Here is a 16,571-nt window from a genome sequence, read left to right as displayed (position 1 = left end):
GGTCAAATCTTGCTCAAAAAAGCCCGGTCTAGATAGGGTTAAGTAGCCATAGGCTAGAAAGTTTACTTTAATTTTTAGATGCATCTTGCTGAGACACACACTGACATTAAATCTTATTTCTGATATGCATTTTCCTCGTAATAGTGAGTAAGTGGTTATCAAATTATAGATTGAATCTTTTTTATACAAATGGTTTCCTATAGCTAATCAACAAAATTGATGGTTGTGCAAAATAGGGATTAGATGTCAATTGATATAAACGCTATTTCACCAAACGTTTTACAACTTAAAGTAAAAGAGGCAAATGTTCCTGAGTAAGCCTACCATCAGTTGGTTCCTCCTGTATCCATGGTTGAAAGTGTACCTCTGCCCAGTCCCCTCTGTCGTTTTTGTCTCTAATTCTTGAGGAAATGTCAGACGTAGAGTTGAATCCCCACCAGTTAAGGGTAGCATTTACAGAGTCATACCCGGTTATGTTTGGTGTTGCTAACTCAGCGTCGTTCGCTGGATTGGTGAGGACGTTGTCGTGCAGTTGGACATCTCGGCCCGAGACAATCAGGGTGTGCTTCTCCCCTGGAGTTAGTCCGATGTTGTCGTAGAATAGATTGTTCTCACATCTCTGCAGACTATTTGTTCTACTTCGTCCTTCCCAGGTTACAACATGTTTCCCCGAGTTGTTAAAGAAAACGTTGTTGCTCAGTTGCCCATCCACATTTTCGAACTTTACAACATTTCCATTGGAACCGACATCATTGCTGTAGAAGACGTTCCTGTCTATCAATATGGGTTGCTGTGTCGTACTGAAGCTGTCTCCTGTCACAATTATAGTAGACTTTCCAGAGTTTCTGAAGAAACGGTTGCCCAGAACTGTTATGTTTCCACCTTTCTGGTTTGTCAGGTCAAGAGATAGGCTTGTCATCAAGTTGTTAGCAATGTAATTGTTTCTTAAACCGATGTAGGAGTCCATTGGACAGCAACTGATCACAGCTTGCTTGTTGTCGTTATTACGTGGTTGATTATGCATAAACATGTTACGTTGGATATCATAGATTTCGCCATTTGCCGTGGTGACGTTAATAACTGTGCCTCTGGTGCTATCCACCGTGCTGGTCTCGATGATGTACTTAGTTGGATCTGCAACATCTCTCACGTTATAGAAACTGACCTCTCCGAATATCTCGTTGCTATCCCAGTAGTAACTTATGTACTGAAGACTCATCATCGTCTGGGAGACAAACCGGATGTACGTTTTGCCGTTATCCGATCGAGTAACATGTCCAATCTGTTGAGTGTGGCTGCCGTCAGCAAAGACCCGTAATCTCGAAGAGTAGGATTGGAACTGAACGAATGAGACCGTGAGTTCAACCGTGAAACCCACACCTGCGTACAGATGTTTATAACATGTTGAGCTGGTCCTTTCTGTCTCCACATGTACGAAACACATGTCATTCTTGAGATGGAGATCGGAATCCCCGCCACAGAGCCTGATGATCGATCCAGGATTAGCCAAACAGTTTGTAATACTGTGCGGTGTGAGTTCAAATGACCCTGCTGTAAAGACACTGTCTGTGATACGTACTTTTGTTGATGACATAACACTCGACTTTCTGCCTGTGATAGAGACACCCGCATATCCGTCACAACCAGAAATGTTCACATTTGTAACGCTCTGTGTGGTATTCATTCCTAGTAGTTGTATCCCGGTCCCCACACACTCAGATATTTCAATGCTGGAAATATCTGTAGTACCATGCACTTTTTGGATTAATATTGCTGCGTGTGAACGCCTGTGCAGATTGCCTGTGTTGCTGAACTTCAAGTTTGTAAGGACCTCCGTGGTTGCAGATTTGGATGTGATCCCTCCCCATTTTTTCATTATGCATGTTGGCCGAGGGGACACCCAAGTATCCATGTTGCATCTTATTCCAACATCGTAACTGTGCGTGCATCTGGAGTCCACATTACCAGGTGGGCCACGAAGACAGTTAAATACACTCATCTCATTCCCAGTGCAGTCTGGCCTACTGGTGTAATAACCGATCCATATAGGTCCCGATCCTTGTCCAAAGGAGTACGTGCTATAGACTGTGGATGAGCCGTATCCTAGCTCACGGCAGACGACATTTGCATCTTGTGAGTCCCAGTAGTGCCTCCCACATACACTACCCCATTCTCCATTATAGAACACCTCCACACGGCCTTCCCAAGGGTACCGCCCTCCCACCAGCCGGACCTGGGGCTGATGAACGGGCACGTCCGCAAGCTCAAAAATGATTGGTTCTGAACGTGTTCCTTGTGCAACGAGAGAACCTAGATTCAACAGACCAACGCATGGGTGTACCTTGATAGTAGTCCCTGGGTCTATGGTAAGTGATGCGTTTTTTAACACAGTTAAATCTGCTTTGATGGTGTAGGGACCTCCATCCTTTTGAAGATGGAGTAAATTATACAGCCTCCCTCCGATGTTGTCAGTTGCCATGGTAACATCCCGGTTAGAGGGATCAGCGGGTGGTGAGGATAGGTCAGGTCCTGTCAGGTACGGGAAGTAATCCACAGCCGCGCGGTCGTTCCAGTCGTCAAAGTCATGAATTTTTCCTTGAATCTCAGTTTCAACCGCAGTTCCCCACCAATTGTAACTTGCTCTGATAGTCCAATCAGAGGTACCTGAGTAAACTCTACTGCAAACAGTATAGTCCATGTCTTGATCATCCAAAATATTGCTGTGCATTTGGATGCTTTGTTTGTATCCGCCGATCTCAATGGTACAGGACGTGTTGTCAGGATGTTGTTCATACTGATTTTCGTCACTCATTGATGGATCAAAGAAATTCGCTTCAAACCTGTTTCTTTCAATTTTGATTTCAGAAGGTATTCCGTACTGCAGAAAACCGGTCATAGCGAGCGATAGAGCTTCCCTGGCGTTATTGTTGATTACTGTATTAGACGTAAAACTGAGATTTTGTGCTTGGCCCTCTATTGTCATCGCCGGTTGATACGGACATCTGTTTGCAGATATTGTATTGCCTACGAAATTTAGTGTCCTTAGCCTGCCTGTCACCTGCAGTGCAAACCGTCCATTTCTTGTGATGGTGCTGTTTTGTATACTCACAATAGAGTGTTGATCCGACTGGACTTCTCTTGAGTACATACGTATTCCTCCTCTTCCATTTTCTTTAATGTAACTGTCGTAAATCTCCACCTCTGTGTCAGAGGACAGGTCCAGATCAATGCCATACCATGGATTATCCCTGCATGTTATGTTTGAAAGGTAGTAGGAGCCGTGTTGAGAGATTGTATGTTGTATTCGTACTCCATAGTCATTGATGATACTACTGTAAACAGATCGTCCATTTTCTATCACAGCCACGTCTGTTATTGAAACCTTTCCTTGAATGTTGTACAAAAATAAGCCATGGACGTAATTGGATTGGATTAGTGAATTGTTCAAGCTAATGGTACCAACTATGCTTAAGGCTCTTATCCCGTAATTATTATCCACAACAGATATATTGTGCATTTTGAAGTCGCCACTTGATGATGTTATAGTTACGCTAAAATCATTGTTTTTAAAGACCGTTGAGTCTACTGTCAATTCGCTCCCAACTACATTTGACAAAGACAGACCTTTGTCAAAGTTCTCTACGATACAGTCTGACATAGGGAGTGTTTTCGTATTGCCAAAGTCGGTCGTGTTGCTGCCTGGTCTCATTACATCTAATCTTGCCACAAATAGCGCATTCTGCGAAGTAGAAGCAATTAAAGATAACGTCATGACAGGTGTAGTTGATGTGAATACTAGTGGAGTTCCAGAAGAGCTGACTTGGTAGGAGAAATCCACTGACCCAACTTTGAAGTTTTCATCTTGTTGGTGAGAATCGTAGATACCCAGAAAATTTCTCGATGATGGCTGGCTAAAGCTACTCTTTGTTACCACAAGACGAACTAAATAGCCTTCCGGGGCCCTCACAGTCTTATGACATCGAAGCCTCGCGTTTTTCCTGATGCCGTTTATGATCCACCTTGACGGTCCTTCCGAAAGGAGAAGATCTGTCGTCAATGAGCACATTTTTCGCAAAGAAACAAGTTGGCTTCCAGCATATGCTTCAAGTTCCCACCACGATAGTGAGTCGAATCCTTTAACATCGATTCCAACACCGTTTCTGGTATCAGAATTGAACAATGTTACTCCCTGTAAAGTGGTAGGTTGCGAACCTTGCAAATCAAAGTACTCTACTCCAGATCTAGCACCTACTACGTGCTCCATTAATATGTTGTTTATTGCGTTTTGTGATGTAGATCCCTGTATTGAAAGACCAGATGCCTTGTGTAGGTGCATATATCCCACATGGAAAAGATTGACATCATGCGGTTCAAACGTTTTGTGCGAGACCGAGACGATGCCTCCCCAGCCAGGAGTGGAGTAGCAAGTTAACTTCAGGTACCTGTACGAGCTATAGCTACCCCCGCATCTACTTGCATGATATAAGCTGCACTCTCCAATGTTGTCTTCGGATCCGTCACATCGGATAGTGAGCCAATTTCGAATGGAGGAATCGTAGCTACTCGTTGCAGACTTAAAGGAACCCAGCCCCAACTGCTGACAGACGATCGTGGCGAACTCGCCGTACCAATCATAGCACACAGGAAGCCATTGCCCGGAGTACAGCACTTCTAGTCGCCCCTCTCCGGTGTTGGTGCCCCCCATTAGCCGAACTGGAATTGTTCGGTTCGACACAGTTTTACGGGTGACATCAAATGTTATAGGACTTGATGGAAGTCCGTCCAACTGAAGTTTACCAAGATTGAGGATGCCAACACGTTCATGTACACGGAACTCGACTCCTGCCTCAACAATGAGAACAGAGTCTGGTAAGATCGTGAGGTCCCGTGTCAGGATGACGGGGCTATCGGAGATGGTTAGCCGCAAGGTTCCATTCAGACGACCGCCTAAAAATGAGGCTGTCATAGTTTCTCTGTCTTGAGTGCTTATGGGGCTGCCTGAGGATGAGCTTAGGTACGGGGAAAACTTAATCAGGCCTCCACTGTACCAATAATTGTTGTCAAATATCTTTCCCTTTATCGAATCGATATCTACAGTTCCCCACCAATTGTTTTCTGCTTTGATCTGATTAACATCAAATGGATGAGAACCGTCACCGCTGCAAAGTTCTAAACCAGCTGGACTATTGAGGAACGAATTTCGGGTTATGGTGTGCTCTTCTCCGGATGACACAATCTCGATGGTGCAGTACTCATTCAGTGGATTGGATATGTGTGCCAATGATTCAGGTTCGTATTCATTATTTTCGAAAATGTTACCCTCCAAAAAAAGAGGATGAGAGCCAGCAGACACATCGGTCGTGTTAAACAGCACCACCCGTCGGCAGACATTACCAACAAACCTGTTTCCTGTTATGTTTACGGTCTTGTCGTATCCATGTACATGGATGACTGACTTACTGCCACATTGACTGGAGTCAAACTCGACGTCCTGTATTGTAACTTCCGCACGCGTCCCGCCGACATCGATAACCGTCGCCATGTTGTCTCGATGGACTCCGCCAGTGAGTTGAACGACCGGAAAGCGATCTTCGTAAGAGTTGTCAACAGTTATCTTGACCGAGCCGTTCTTATTAGAGGTGAAGTCTGACTGGTCTATGATGATTTGGTCGGAGATTGGTGGAGAGGCTATAGTCTGATATTCTATTTCTAGATTGAATCCACTTCCAACGTTACCTTCCACAACGCCGTTACGCATGACTGTGTGACTTCTGCTGCCCGACATCCCGATATATCTGGCATGAAAACCATCCAGACCGTTCTGATCAAAGTGGCAGCTGTCAGTCACAAGGCTGACATGGGTTGTGGCGACCACACTGAGACCGTGATGGGAGTTGGTACTGAAGTTAGACTGACGTATGTCCACGTTCATCGGGACGTCAGACAGCATCAGACCGGCACCGCTGTTCTGTTCAAACGTGCTGTCAGTGATCTGGAGGCTTGATTTTGTGTGTCCCGCAGTGACCTGCATCCCGGCTGGGAAATTCTTACTAAAGGTGCTGGAGACAATGGTCACGTCTGCTGAAGGGTTTGTAACTATTAGGCCGACTCCCTGATTCTCTGAGACATCGCAATTCTCCATTTGTAAGAAAGTCATTGTGTTATTAACTCTAATAGCTGCGTCTCCAGAGTACCTGACACTGACGTTTTGCAGCAGAGGCGGAACTGAAGCGCTGAAAATGGCGGCTCTTTCTGCGTTTGAATTTCCTCCTCCGGCATAGAGGATATCCACGTTTTGCAGTGTGGACTTCATAGCTACATCGGTTGTACGGATGTCTATTGCCTTCCAATAGACGTTCTCTCTATGGTTCAATCCCTCACATACCACACCGAGGTCTCCGCGGTTTTGGCCCTGGTCTTTTTATAAAAAAAAAAGAAAAGAAATTGAGGTAGTTAGAAGCATTGCATCCTAAACTAGAGTTTGGTAATCCCATACCTCTATAAAAAGTTAGTGCTTTTGTAAAAAGTTACGCATGGTTATGACCACCCGTAAATAGATTAAATTTGTAATTATTCTCGTGAAAATTTTCGTGAAAAGTATCCTCATGGCCTCTACCTAGTAACATGCAACACATCATTTGGCATTGACAAGGTATGATATTTTTGTTGGATATCAAATTTTATATATTTAACTTTAGACTATTTTTCAGGTTTCATACACATCAAGAGTTCCATGGCCATACCTTCGTCCAATTATTTTAACTATTTAAACTGACGAATTAGGCATTTTACTGTGATTATGCAAATCATAAGTAAGAGCCTCATTTGCATGGATTAGCTCAGTTGATCATATTCTCCATTCAGTGTCAGTCTTACCTGAGGTATAGAAATAAGGATTTTTAAGCATTTCCTTCTAAATTATGCAAGTGAGGAGGGAATTTGAATGAGTTATGTTAAAATATGTCCATCTTCATTGAACTTCCAAATATAGCAAGTACTGAGTATAAAATATGGTTGTTTTTGCGCAAGTCGTTAATACGCTATCCGAGATTACAGTTGTTGGCCTAAAAAAAATGAAAACCCTACTTATTTATTTCACTTTCCTCTGAACCATGAACACCCCAACAATGTAACGATTGTGAAATGATGATCTATTTGCCTTTACATGATGGCTGCTCATGCGCAATATCATCATTGGACAGAGATCCGGCATTATAATTTGCGTGGTTGTTTCTATTAATAATGAAAAACTTGATGAAAAAAACTCACGACACCAATGAGGTGGCAAGTCAAAATCGTGGTGGGTGCACTCATAGATGCTGCTCTCATTGCCGAGACATTGTAGGTCGGACACAGCCACGCGTCCTTTGCCGAACCGGTACTTGTTCTCCACTCGTCCTGTTGCGAACCCCAGTTGTCGACACACCACCTTAAAAATTAAAATGCATTTACTTTTGAATAGTCTACCGTAAAGAAACTATCTTAACTATAGGGGTATGTGGTGTTCATTGAAATGTCATTGCATGTAATAAAGGTAAGTTTTGTTTTCAATGTTAAAAATTGTTTACTTACATTAGCTTCTGAACCTCTCCAACTTCTCCGCCAGTTATATTGACAGAGAGAACCCCACATCCCATCCAATTTGACCTGGACACGTCCCTCAAACACGGTAGGACCCAGCAACCGGATCCTGTGGTCACGTGTCACATTGTTTGCTTCGTCGTCGGGAGGGTTCCTCTTCCGGTCGAAGATTACTCTCTGTTCTGTGGTGCCGATCTGTACATACATACCGAGGGGGGAGATCGTTGACTAAAATACCTAAGAAGAAAAACTGAATGACAGAACAATTGTATAAGGAGGGAATGCAGTACACCAAACAATGACATAGACATTGATCAAAGATAAAAACCAATCTGGGAGTAAAGGTTCTCTTTCTAAACTTTTTATGACAAGGATAAGAATGGCTCATATAAAGCAGTGTATAGACGAATTTAAATGTTTTTAAAGCTGGTAGCTGTCATTCAAACACCAACACTCAACTTAACTTAAACACCAACCCGCCAACTAACTGACCAAGCTAAGCGATCATGGCAATCCGTTTCTAGGCTAAAAGTCGCATTACTAGTGAGGTATCGGGTTACAGAACGCGTTCAAACGTGGCCGCGCGGACTCCCTGGCCGGCCCAGGGGGAACAGGTAAAATTTGAAAATAAACAAAAGTAATTGGAGAGTAAATACCCGTCAAAATAAAATGTATACATGTAACAAGTGCTTTACCTCAAATGTTATTCTTTCATTTCATTTATTTCGAAACCTTTTAGCCCTGCAGGGCTAGTCTTCCAAGGCTCAAATACATGGAATACAGGCACATCGTTACATACATAGGAAATAGTGCATAAGATACAGTGCAAACGTTTAAAAAGACAAGAATACATCAAACATCAAACATTTAAAGGAACGCACAAATGAATATTTACAATTTAAAAACTAGAGGTCGGCTTCATGTGACACTGTTTACTATGGCTTTCTTAAACTTGAGAAGGTTACTCAGTGTCTTGACATGATAAGGTAGGTCGTTCCACAACGATATTGCACGATACAGGAATGAGCGCTTCTTACTGTTCGTCTTAGGTTTGGGTAATCTAAAGTTGTACTGTGCAGAAGATCTGGTATTGTGAATGTGAGATACATGAACAGGCACAAGGGAGTTGTATATATACTGTGGTTCATGACTAGTGACAATCTTAAAGAACATAACCAGTGTGCTGGAGGAGAATCTCTCACTCACAGTCAGCCAACCAAGATCAATATGCATCTGCCTGGTAGGTGTATCAGGAGCACATTTCAATAACAATCTACAAGCCCTATTCTGAACTACTTGCAGTTTGCGCATGTTAGAGACTGACATGCTAGCTAAAACTGGTGCGCAATACTGTACCACTGACAAAACCAGTGCACAAACAACAACCTTACAAACTGCAAAAGGCATCGCCCACATGTGTCTTCTCAATAAGGCGATGTTTCTAGATTGTTTTGGGGCAATGTGAGTGACCTGTAAATTCCAGGTGAGCGACCGATCCATATGTAGCCCAAGCAAAACTGTCTCCCTCACTTCCTGAACCTTCTCATCACCGATAGCAAGATCTAGTGAATTGTCAGGTATATTATCAAGCCTACGTGGGGTTCCGAAAAGCATGCATTTGGTTTTAAGAATATTTAACACAAGTTTATTCATGCAAACCCAGTCTGATAAACTTACAAGGTCGGATTGCAAACCAACAGTGATGTCACTTATAGTCTTACCGGCTTTGTAGATAGATATATCGTCTGCGTACATTTCAGGTGTACTGCTTGACACAGACAAAGGTAGGTCATTCGTAAACAGTGTAAAAATAAGCGGGCCTAAACAACTTCCCTGAGGGACACCACACTGAAGTACAGAGGGTTCAGAGAAATGACCATTGATATAAACAACCTGTGTTTCACTGCCTTTGCTCACGGTACATTTCCTTCCAAATCAGATGTGTGCACGCGAACCAAACAACTGATTTTAAGGGGCCCCGAATATCAAAAATAAGATGTGACTTTTGGATTTTTAGAAATATTGCAGTAAATTTAAACGACCACCTGTTAATTGTTTCCGACAGCATACGTGCCAAACATTCGGACTGTGGCCTCGCACTCCCAGGAGATTTCAACCGTGTGGACATCACGGATCTGTGCAGAGGAGGTCATCTCTCGCAAGTTGTCAAAAACAAAACGCGGGGGAACGCCGTATTAGACCTCATCATCTTCAACATTCAAGATAAGTACCTGCGTCCATCCATCCTGCCTCCGGTGGGCCTTAGTGATCACTCTTCGGTACTCTGGACCCCGAAAGACAGACCGATCAACAACAAGCCCACTTATGCTGCGGTCCCAATTGAAAAAAGGGGCCCTGCCGGATAGTCCCCGGGCTGTTTTTTTTGGCACTTTCGGGCGTGACCCGTACGTGGCCCCGCGGGACACCCTGCGGCTACCGGGCTATTTTTGGGCCCGGCGGGGACCCGAAAAGAATTTAATTCTGACTTAAATTGTACCCGGGCCCCGCTGACAAAAAGACGCCGTGACCTCATCGTGAGAACACCGAGAGGTACCCCTCCGGTTGCAGGCTGTCCACCGGAACACATTTGTTACGTCACAGACCAGATGAACAGAATAAAGGTATGTACTTCGTAAATCCGGGTAAAATATGTGACGGCACAGATCAAAGGATCACAACAAAAGCGTGAATTCTGCATTACGTATAGGTCAGTACAAGGCATCGTCAGAGAATCTGCCGGGTACCTGCCGGGTGCCTGCCGGAGACCGACCAAAGAGGGTGACAAAATTTTTAACAAAATGCTACTGTAGGAAGATGAAGAGATTCATCAGTCACGTATAGTTCAAGTTCAGTAAGAAATTCTTTCAATCAGTGACTATTAAATCCTAAGGTACATACCTCCGAATTTTCGACGACTAGACAGTTCGTCTTGATCACGGAATGATCCTAGTCTCGCGAGAGGACACGAGACTAGTACGAGACTCATTTACAAGTTTGTCTGCGAACACTGCGGTGAGACGTATGTGGGAGAAACAGAGAGGTCGCTGGGGGAAAGGTCAGGTGAACACCAGAAGTCGATTGACCGTAAGGACTACACATCTGCACTTAGTCAACACCAGTTACAGACTGGACATAGGGTCACCACCCAACCTATACTAGACACGATCGAAATCATCGATCAGGAAGCCCGTAATGCCCACCGGAAGATCAAGGAGGCAGAGGGGTGCATAAGACCCACACAAGTCTCGTACTAGTCTCGTGTCCTCTCGCGAGACTAGGATCATTCCGTGATCAAGACGAACTGACTAGTCGTCGAAAATTCGGAGGTATGTACCTTAGGATTTAATAGTCACTGATTGAAAGAATTTCTTACTGAACTACTGTAGGAAACTTTTAATTGTGACCATGACAGCCGATGACCGCCCGACTCCTGAGTCCGACCGGGGCTGCATCCCCGACGGGCACCGGCGAAATTGTGACCGAAGCATTAGAAACGAGTCCGCCGCCCCCTGCGTGAAACAGGGTTGTTAGAATTCAGACGGTGGGTAACGATGCATGACTGGACTGAAGTGTATAATGCTCAGAGTGTCTCAGAAATGACAGATGCCTTCCACGGGACACTGGAACGTGCCATTGACACACACTTTCCTACCAGTCATAACAATCCACAGTACTGATTGTGACTCCTCAGATCAAACATCTGATAAGCCTCAGACAAAAAGCGTTTCATCAAAAACACGATGGCATTACGTGGAAGTTTTACCGGAACCTAATAACTCAGCGAGCGCTAGCTTGATCGAAAAAGAGTTACTACACCGATCGTGTTTCCAACCTCAAACAAGTCAACCCACTGTGCTGGCATCAAGAGGTCATGAGTATGGCTAATTTGGGGAAAGGTAGCAGTGATACCGGGTCTAGATACAGAGGATAGCACCACCGCCGCAAACATCATCAACGCAAAACTGGCTGAAGTATCCAAAGCTCTCCCTGGATTAGACCTCAGCCAGCTTCCCACCTTCCTACCCGCCACAAAGCCGCTCCCCACTTTGCATGTCTGGGACGTGTACCAGCGGCTCCGCACGATCAACACAAACAAAGCCCCCGGTCCAGACAATATTTCGTTGAAACTTTTGCGCGAGTTCGCCTGTGAACTGGCCTCACCTTTCTGCTCTCACTCCCTCTCACTCAGCTCCGCATGCCCCGCAGAGCTGGGGGCGTAGCGCCTCTGCATAGGGCTCTCCAGGACTGCCTGTCTCTTGCTGCTTCCCAGGCGGTGGTGATGTCAAGTCCTGTGGTCTGGAGGTCGGAGGACAGTTGGTCGGTCCAGGTGCGCCTCGGCCTCCCTCTAGGGCGGGACCAAGTGGAGGGAGGCGGTTCTCTCAGGTTCTCAAGGGGTGGTTCCGCCCTGGCAATATGTCCGAAGTCTGGTGAAGAGGCAGAGACGGGCAGACCGGATTTTACAGGAAAGTGTAGGCTGGTTAGTTCTTGTTAGTACCTTTCTGCCACGTCCTAAATTCTTCTTTTAAGGAAGGTGTTGTACCAAACCAGTGGAAGCAGGCCGTTGTTGTACCCCTACCTATTAAAATCACAACCGGTAAGTCTAGAACAACTAAGACCTATCTCCCTAACATCTCAGTTTTCACAGATAGCGGAGCATTTTGTACTGAATTGGATTCTGCAAGACATCACCTTCGACAAGAGGCAGTATGGCAGTATAAAGGGCCGCTCGACTGTCCATGCACTTTTAAGTCTATTGGACAGTCTGTGTACAGGTACTGACACCCCCTTATCCATCTGCACTCTAGTTGCCACTGACTTTTCTAAGGCGTTTGATATAGAATTCACCACAATACAGTCATCCTAAAACTGCTGTCTAAATGTCTGAGGTGCAAGTTGATCCCATGGATTTGTAACTTCATCTCCAATAGGAAATAATGTGTGCGGTACCATGGTTCACTTTCCACTTGGGAATATTTGTCGTGCGGCGTCGCTCAAGGAACGTTACTTGGACCTATTCTGTTCCTCACCCTTATCGATGACGCTGCAAGTAACACCTACACCCCGACATGGAAATACGTAGATGATATGAATCTTCTCAAGTCTAGAGCCCTCAGCCAACCCTCTACTCTCCAGCAAGAACTAGACGACCTCCATGGGTGGTCAACGAGTGACCACATGTTGTTAAACGGCTCCAAATGCCTCACCATGCATGTGACGTTCAGTCGAAACCCACCACCTCTCCCTCCACTCCAGATCTGTGCAACACCTTTAACAGTTGTAACCAGCATGAAAGTCAGAGGTCTTCATATCATGTTAAGTTCAGCTTCGAAGAAACTCTACCTCCTGAAACGATTGAAGAAGTTCAACCTGTCGACAGTAGACCTGACAACAATCTATACAGGCTACGTCAGGCCCTACTAGAGTACGCTGCACCTGCATGGTCTCCAGGAGTCACAAAATCTCAAACCGACAAACTTGAACGAATCCAGCGGGCGTGCCGCATTATCCTAGGGAACACGTATTGCTCCTACTCTTCTGCACTTCAACGCCTCGGGCTAGCTAGTGTCAGAAAGAAGAGAACTGCTCTGCCGGAAATTCGCGAGGACTCTACTAAGTTCCGAATACAGAGACTGGTTACCACCCTTAAGACTACAGATCACTGGCCGAGTAACTAGAAACAGTCACAAACTGTCCAACCCCATAACAAAAACCAACAGATACAGAAACTCGCCTGTACCGTACACGTGTAGTCTACTCAACAATCCTTGATAACGTAACACATCAGACGTAAATATTGTAAATTTTTTAATCGAGCAGATGTATATTTACTACAACCTATGTCCCTTAGATGTGCAGTGTCTTTTTAACCATCGACATTTTAACTGCCGTCTTTTTAAATTGTCAATGCATTTTATTATGTAAAATACTGTTTGTATGTATTAAATTGTTTTAAACTGTGTAAATTGGACGCAATTCAGTGATACACTGCAATGTTCAATAAAGTGATCTTGAAAAAAAAAAGAAAATTCATAATCGCTGCCATATTAAAAAAAATAGTTAAGCCAAAATCTGCGGAAATCGTTGCTATTCGAAACAAGCCCTCAATGAGGTAATTTGAACGATTTTTGGGAGTGGTTAAAATACCATGTTTGCACGCATGCCACGCTACTTGGATACGGGGACCTGGATTTTATGACAGCATAAAGAAGAATTTGGGAGGATGCCTTATCCACATAATTCCGTCTCATCCTTGTCATCTTCCCATCGCTACGAATGAAGCGTAAAGAAGAATTCTGACCATCCACGTCACCTACGATGACGGCAGTAGCTTCGTTACATATCACATATCCAATATAAACTCACGACACAGATGTTTTGAGTTCAAATGACGTCATATCGATCAAGATTCGCAGGTTCGGGGGGTTTGATCTCCATAGCAGCAGAGTTGGAATTTTGGGCCCAAATTTGATCATCGTGGATCATGCCAACAACTAGTAAAAATCCATTCAAACGTCCAAAATGTAGAATCAAATACGTAGTAGTACCAGTGAGGATACGTATAGCTTAGATGCTAATATCTAAATGAGAACGAGAATCTTAAATTCAGCTATCAGGGAAACATCGGTTTACCAATGGGGTACTTAAGAATTCCACGAACTTCGTAAACTTAAACGTTTTATACCTATCGAGATTGTAGCATAATGTGCACATTGCTAGGCTTAATTAATGCTCTGTTCTACGCAACGTTTATAAGCAATATGAATCCTAATGAGATATTGCACTTGTAAATACTTGCACGCTCTCAAATGCTGAAACGTCTGACGTTTTCAAAATCATATCCAGTTGCTTGAGTAACTGTTTTTTGGCGTATCGAATTACCTGGATGTCTAACCTTCATCAACGCAATTAGTTTGTTGGTTCAACCGTGGCCGTAAAGGTTGGATGAGCGGGAATGGCAGCGTGACGTGGCCATATGCATTGATATTCATCTTTCATGACCTGTACAGGTATTTGCAGCTTTTGAAGCAGAGAGGCATGCTCAACACGGTGCTTGATGGCACACCTGTTCCATGTTTTCAGAACAATTCGTGCGACAATAATAATGTATCCTCGACCGTTTGGTGTAGCTGTGGTGCTGAGAAGAGGACGGGAGTGAATATTAGAGAAGACAGTTGAGGAGGCCACAAACTACATTTTACCCTGGATGCCAACTAGTATCGGGCCGTTAACCGTTTTCCTTCGGCAGCCAACAGTCCTTCGCCCGCCTATCTAATATATAAATTACTGCTACAGGGGAGTTGAGCCCGAGGGGTTTGTCCCGCCCTATTCATTTGTAGGGCAAGCCAACCCCCCCTCCCCCCCGGAACCTCAATTTCCCATCCAAGCCAGCCTAGCGGGGACCAATAGCAAAAGGACCGCTTTAGCAAAATATGGTTGAAAAAGATGTTTATTAAACTTGTTCAAAAGATACATTTGTAAATTGTTTTCTGAAATTTTGTGTCTTTGAATAGTTGGAGCAAAATATGGTTGAAAAAGATGTTTATTAAACTTGTTCAAAAAATACATTTATAATTGTTTTCTGAAATTTTGTGTCTTTGAATAGTTGGAGCAAAATAACTACCGAGCCGAGTTAAACCATTTCGGCACTGGGCTTCTGGTGCTTACGTCGGCCGCGCGGCGTACAGAACAGTATCTTTGGCCAAGTCTTTGTCTGTGAACATGTAAAGAAAAGAGGCCTTGCAGTCCTGTCCTGCCGATAACCTTGTTGTCCCGTAAACTTTGTTACCCAGGCGGTATGATCTCGAAAATATGAGTGGCAGCATCTCGATACCCTTTTTAAAGACAAGGTTTGATCTGCCGATTCCGAGTTTCCAGTGCTGAAAAAGCCGCCGACACACCAAGTGTTGGCGTACCTTCGGCACTGGAGATCGAAGGCCCCTCACCTCTGTATACCGAGTGCTGAGAAAGGAACCCGTTACTTAGGTACTTGCATTATTTTCACCCCAAATACACCAATTCTTACATTGTTTATCTGACATTTCCAACTCAGATTACCTGCCGCGCCTTACGGAAGGATGCTGTTCAACCCCATTGTCGAATGGAATCGACCGCAAAGTGGGCGTGGCGCGGAATGCTGGTCACCCATTGGTCGCCGCTAGGCTATGTGGATGCGAAATTGACCGAACCTCAATTTCCCATCCAAGCCAGCCTAGCGGGAACCAATAGGCGGGCAGCATTTCGGCCACACCCACAACCCGCGCTTTAGCAAGATATGGTTGAAAAAGATGTTTCTCAAACTTGTTCAAAAGATACATTTGTAAATTGTTTTCTGAAATTCTGTGTCTTTGAATAGTTGGAGCAAAATAACTACCGAGCCGAGTTAAACCATTTCGGCACTGGGCTTCTGGTGCTTACGTCGGCCGCGCGGCGTACAGAACAGTATCTTAGGCCAAGTCTTTGTCTGTGAAAATGTAAGAAAAGAGGCCTTGCAGTCCTGTCCTGCCGATAACCTTGTTGTCCCGATTAAACTTTGTTACCCAGGCAGTATGATCTCGAAAATATGAGTGGCAGCATCTCGATACACTTTTTAAAGACAAGGTTTGATTTGCCGATTCCGAGTTTCCAGTACTGAAGCCGCCGACACACCAAGTGTTGACGTACCTTCGGCACTGGAGATCTAGGACGGAAGCCGCCTCACCTCTGTATACCGAGTGCTGAGAAAGGAACCCGTAACTTCGGTACTTGCATTATTTTCACCCCAAATACACCAATTCTTACATTGTTTATCTGACATTTCCAACTCCGATTACCTGCCGCGCCGTACGGAAGGATGCTGTTCAACCCCATTGTCGAATGGAATCGACCGCAAAGTGGGCGTGGCGCGGAATGCTGGTCACCCATTGGTCGCCGCTAGGCTATGTGGATGTGAAATTGATGTAGCCCCTCCCCCTCTCTCGGCTACGGGCATGCATATTAATGATAAATCCAGT

The 16,571-nt window shown here is 44.6% G+C and overlaps 2 protein-coding genes across 2 annotated transcripts in view; both read right to left on the bottom strand.

Annotated features, from left to right (window-relative positions):
* LOC109462525 (protein bark beetle-like) overlaps nucleotides 1-4,413 on the bottom strand; it is a 9,806-nt gene extending 5,393 nt beyond the window's left edge. The window contains exon 1 of the mRNA XM_019759077.1: nucleotides 325-4,413. Within this exon, the coding sequence (XP_019614636.1) occupies nucleotides 325-4,336 (4,012 nt within the window). The 5' untranslated portion in view covers nucleotides 4,337-4,413. The remainder of the gene's footprint in view (nucleotides 1-324) is intronic.
* Nucleotides 4,414-5,169: 756 nt separating this feature from the next.
* The window catches only part of LOC109462524 (protein bark beetle-like), a 16,287-nt gene continuing 4,885 nt past the window's right edge, over nucleotides 5,170-16,571 (bottom strand). Inside the window, exons 2-5 of the mRNA XM_019759076.1 lie at nucleotides 7,573-7,776; nucleotides 7,270-7,429; nucleotides 5,461-6,417; nucleotides 5,170-5,183 (exon numbers count right to left, since the gene is read on the bottom strand). Of these exons, the coding sequence (XP_019614635.1) occupies nucleotides 5,170-5,183; nucleotides 5,461-6,417; nucleotides 7,270-7,429; nucleotides 7,573-7,776 (1,335 nt within the window). The remainder of the gene's footprint in view (nucleotides 5,184-5,460; nucleotides 6,418-7,269; nucleotides 7,430-7,572; nucleotides 7,777-16,571) is intronic.

This window comes from Branchiostoma belcheri, unplaced genomic scaffold (assembly GCF_001625305.1).
Source record: "Branchiostoma belcheri isolate BF01 breed outbred unplaced genomic scaffold, Haploidv18h27 scaffold118, whole genome shotgun sequence".
NCBI classification, from domain to species: Eukaryota; Metazoa; Chordata; class Leptocardii; order Amphioxiformes; family Branchiostomatidae; genus Branchiostoma; species Branchiostoma belcheri.
Note: the sequence above shows the minus strand (reverse complement) of the source record. Positions and strands in the feature narration are given on the sequence as shown.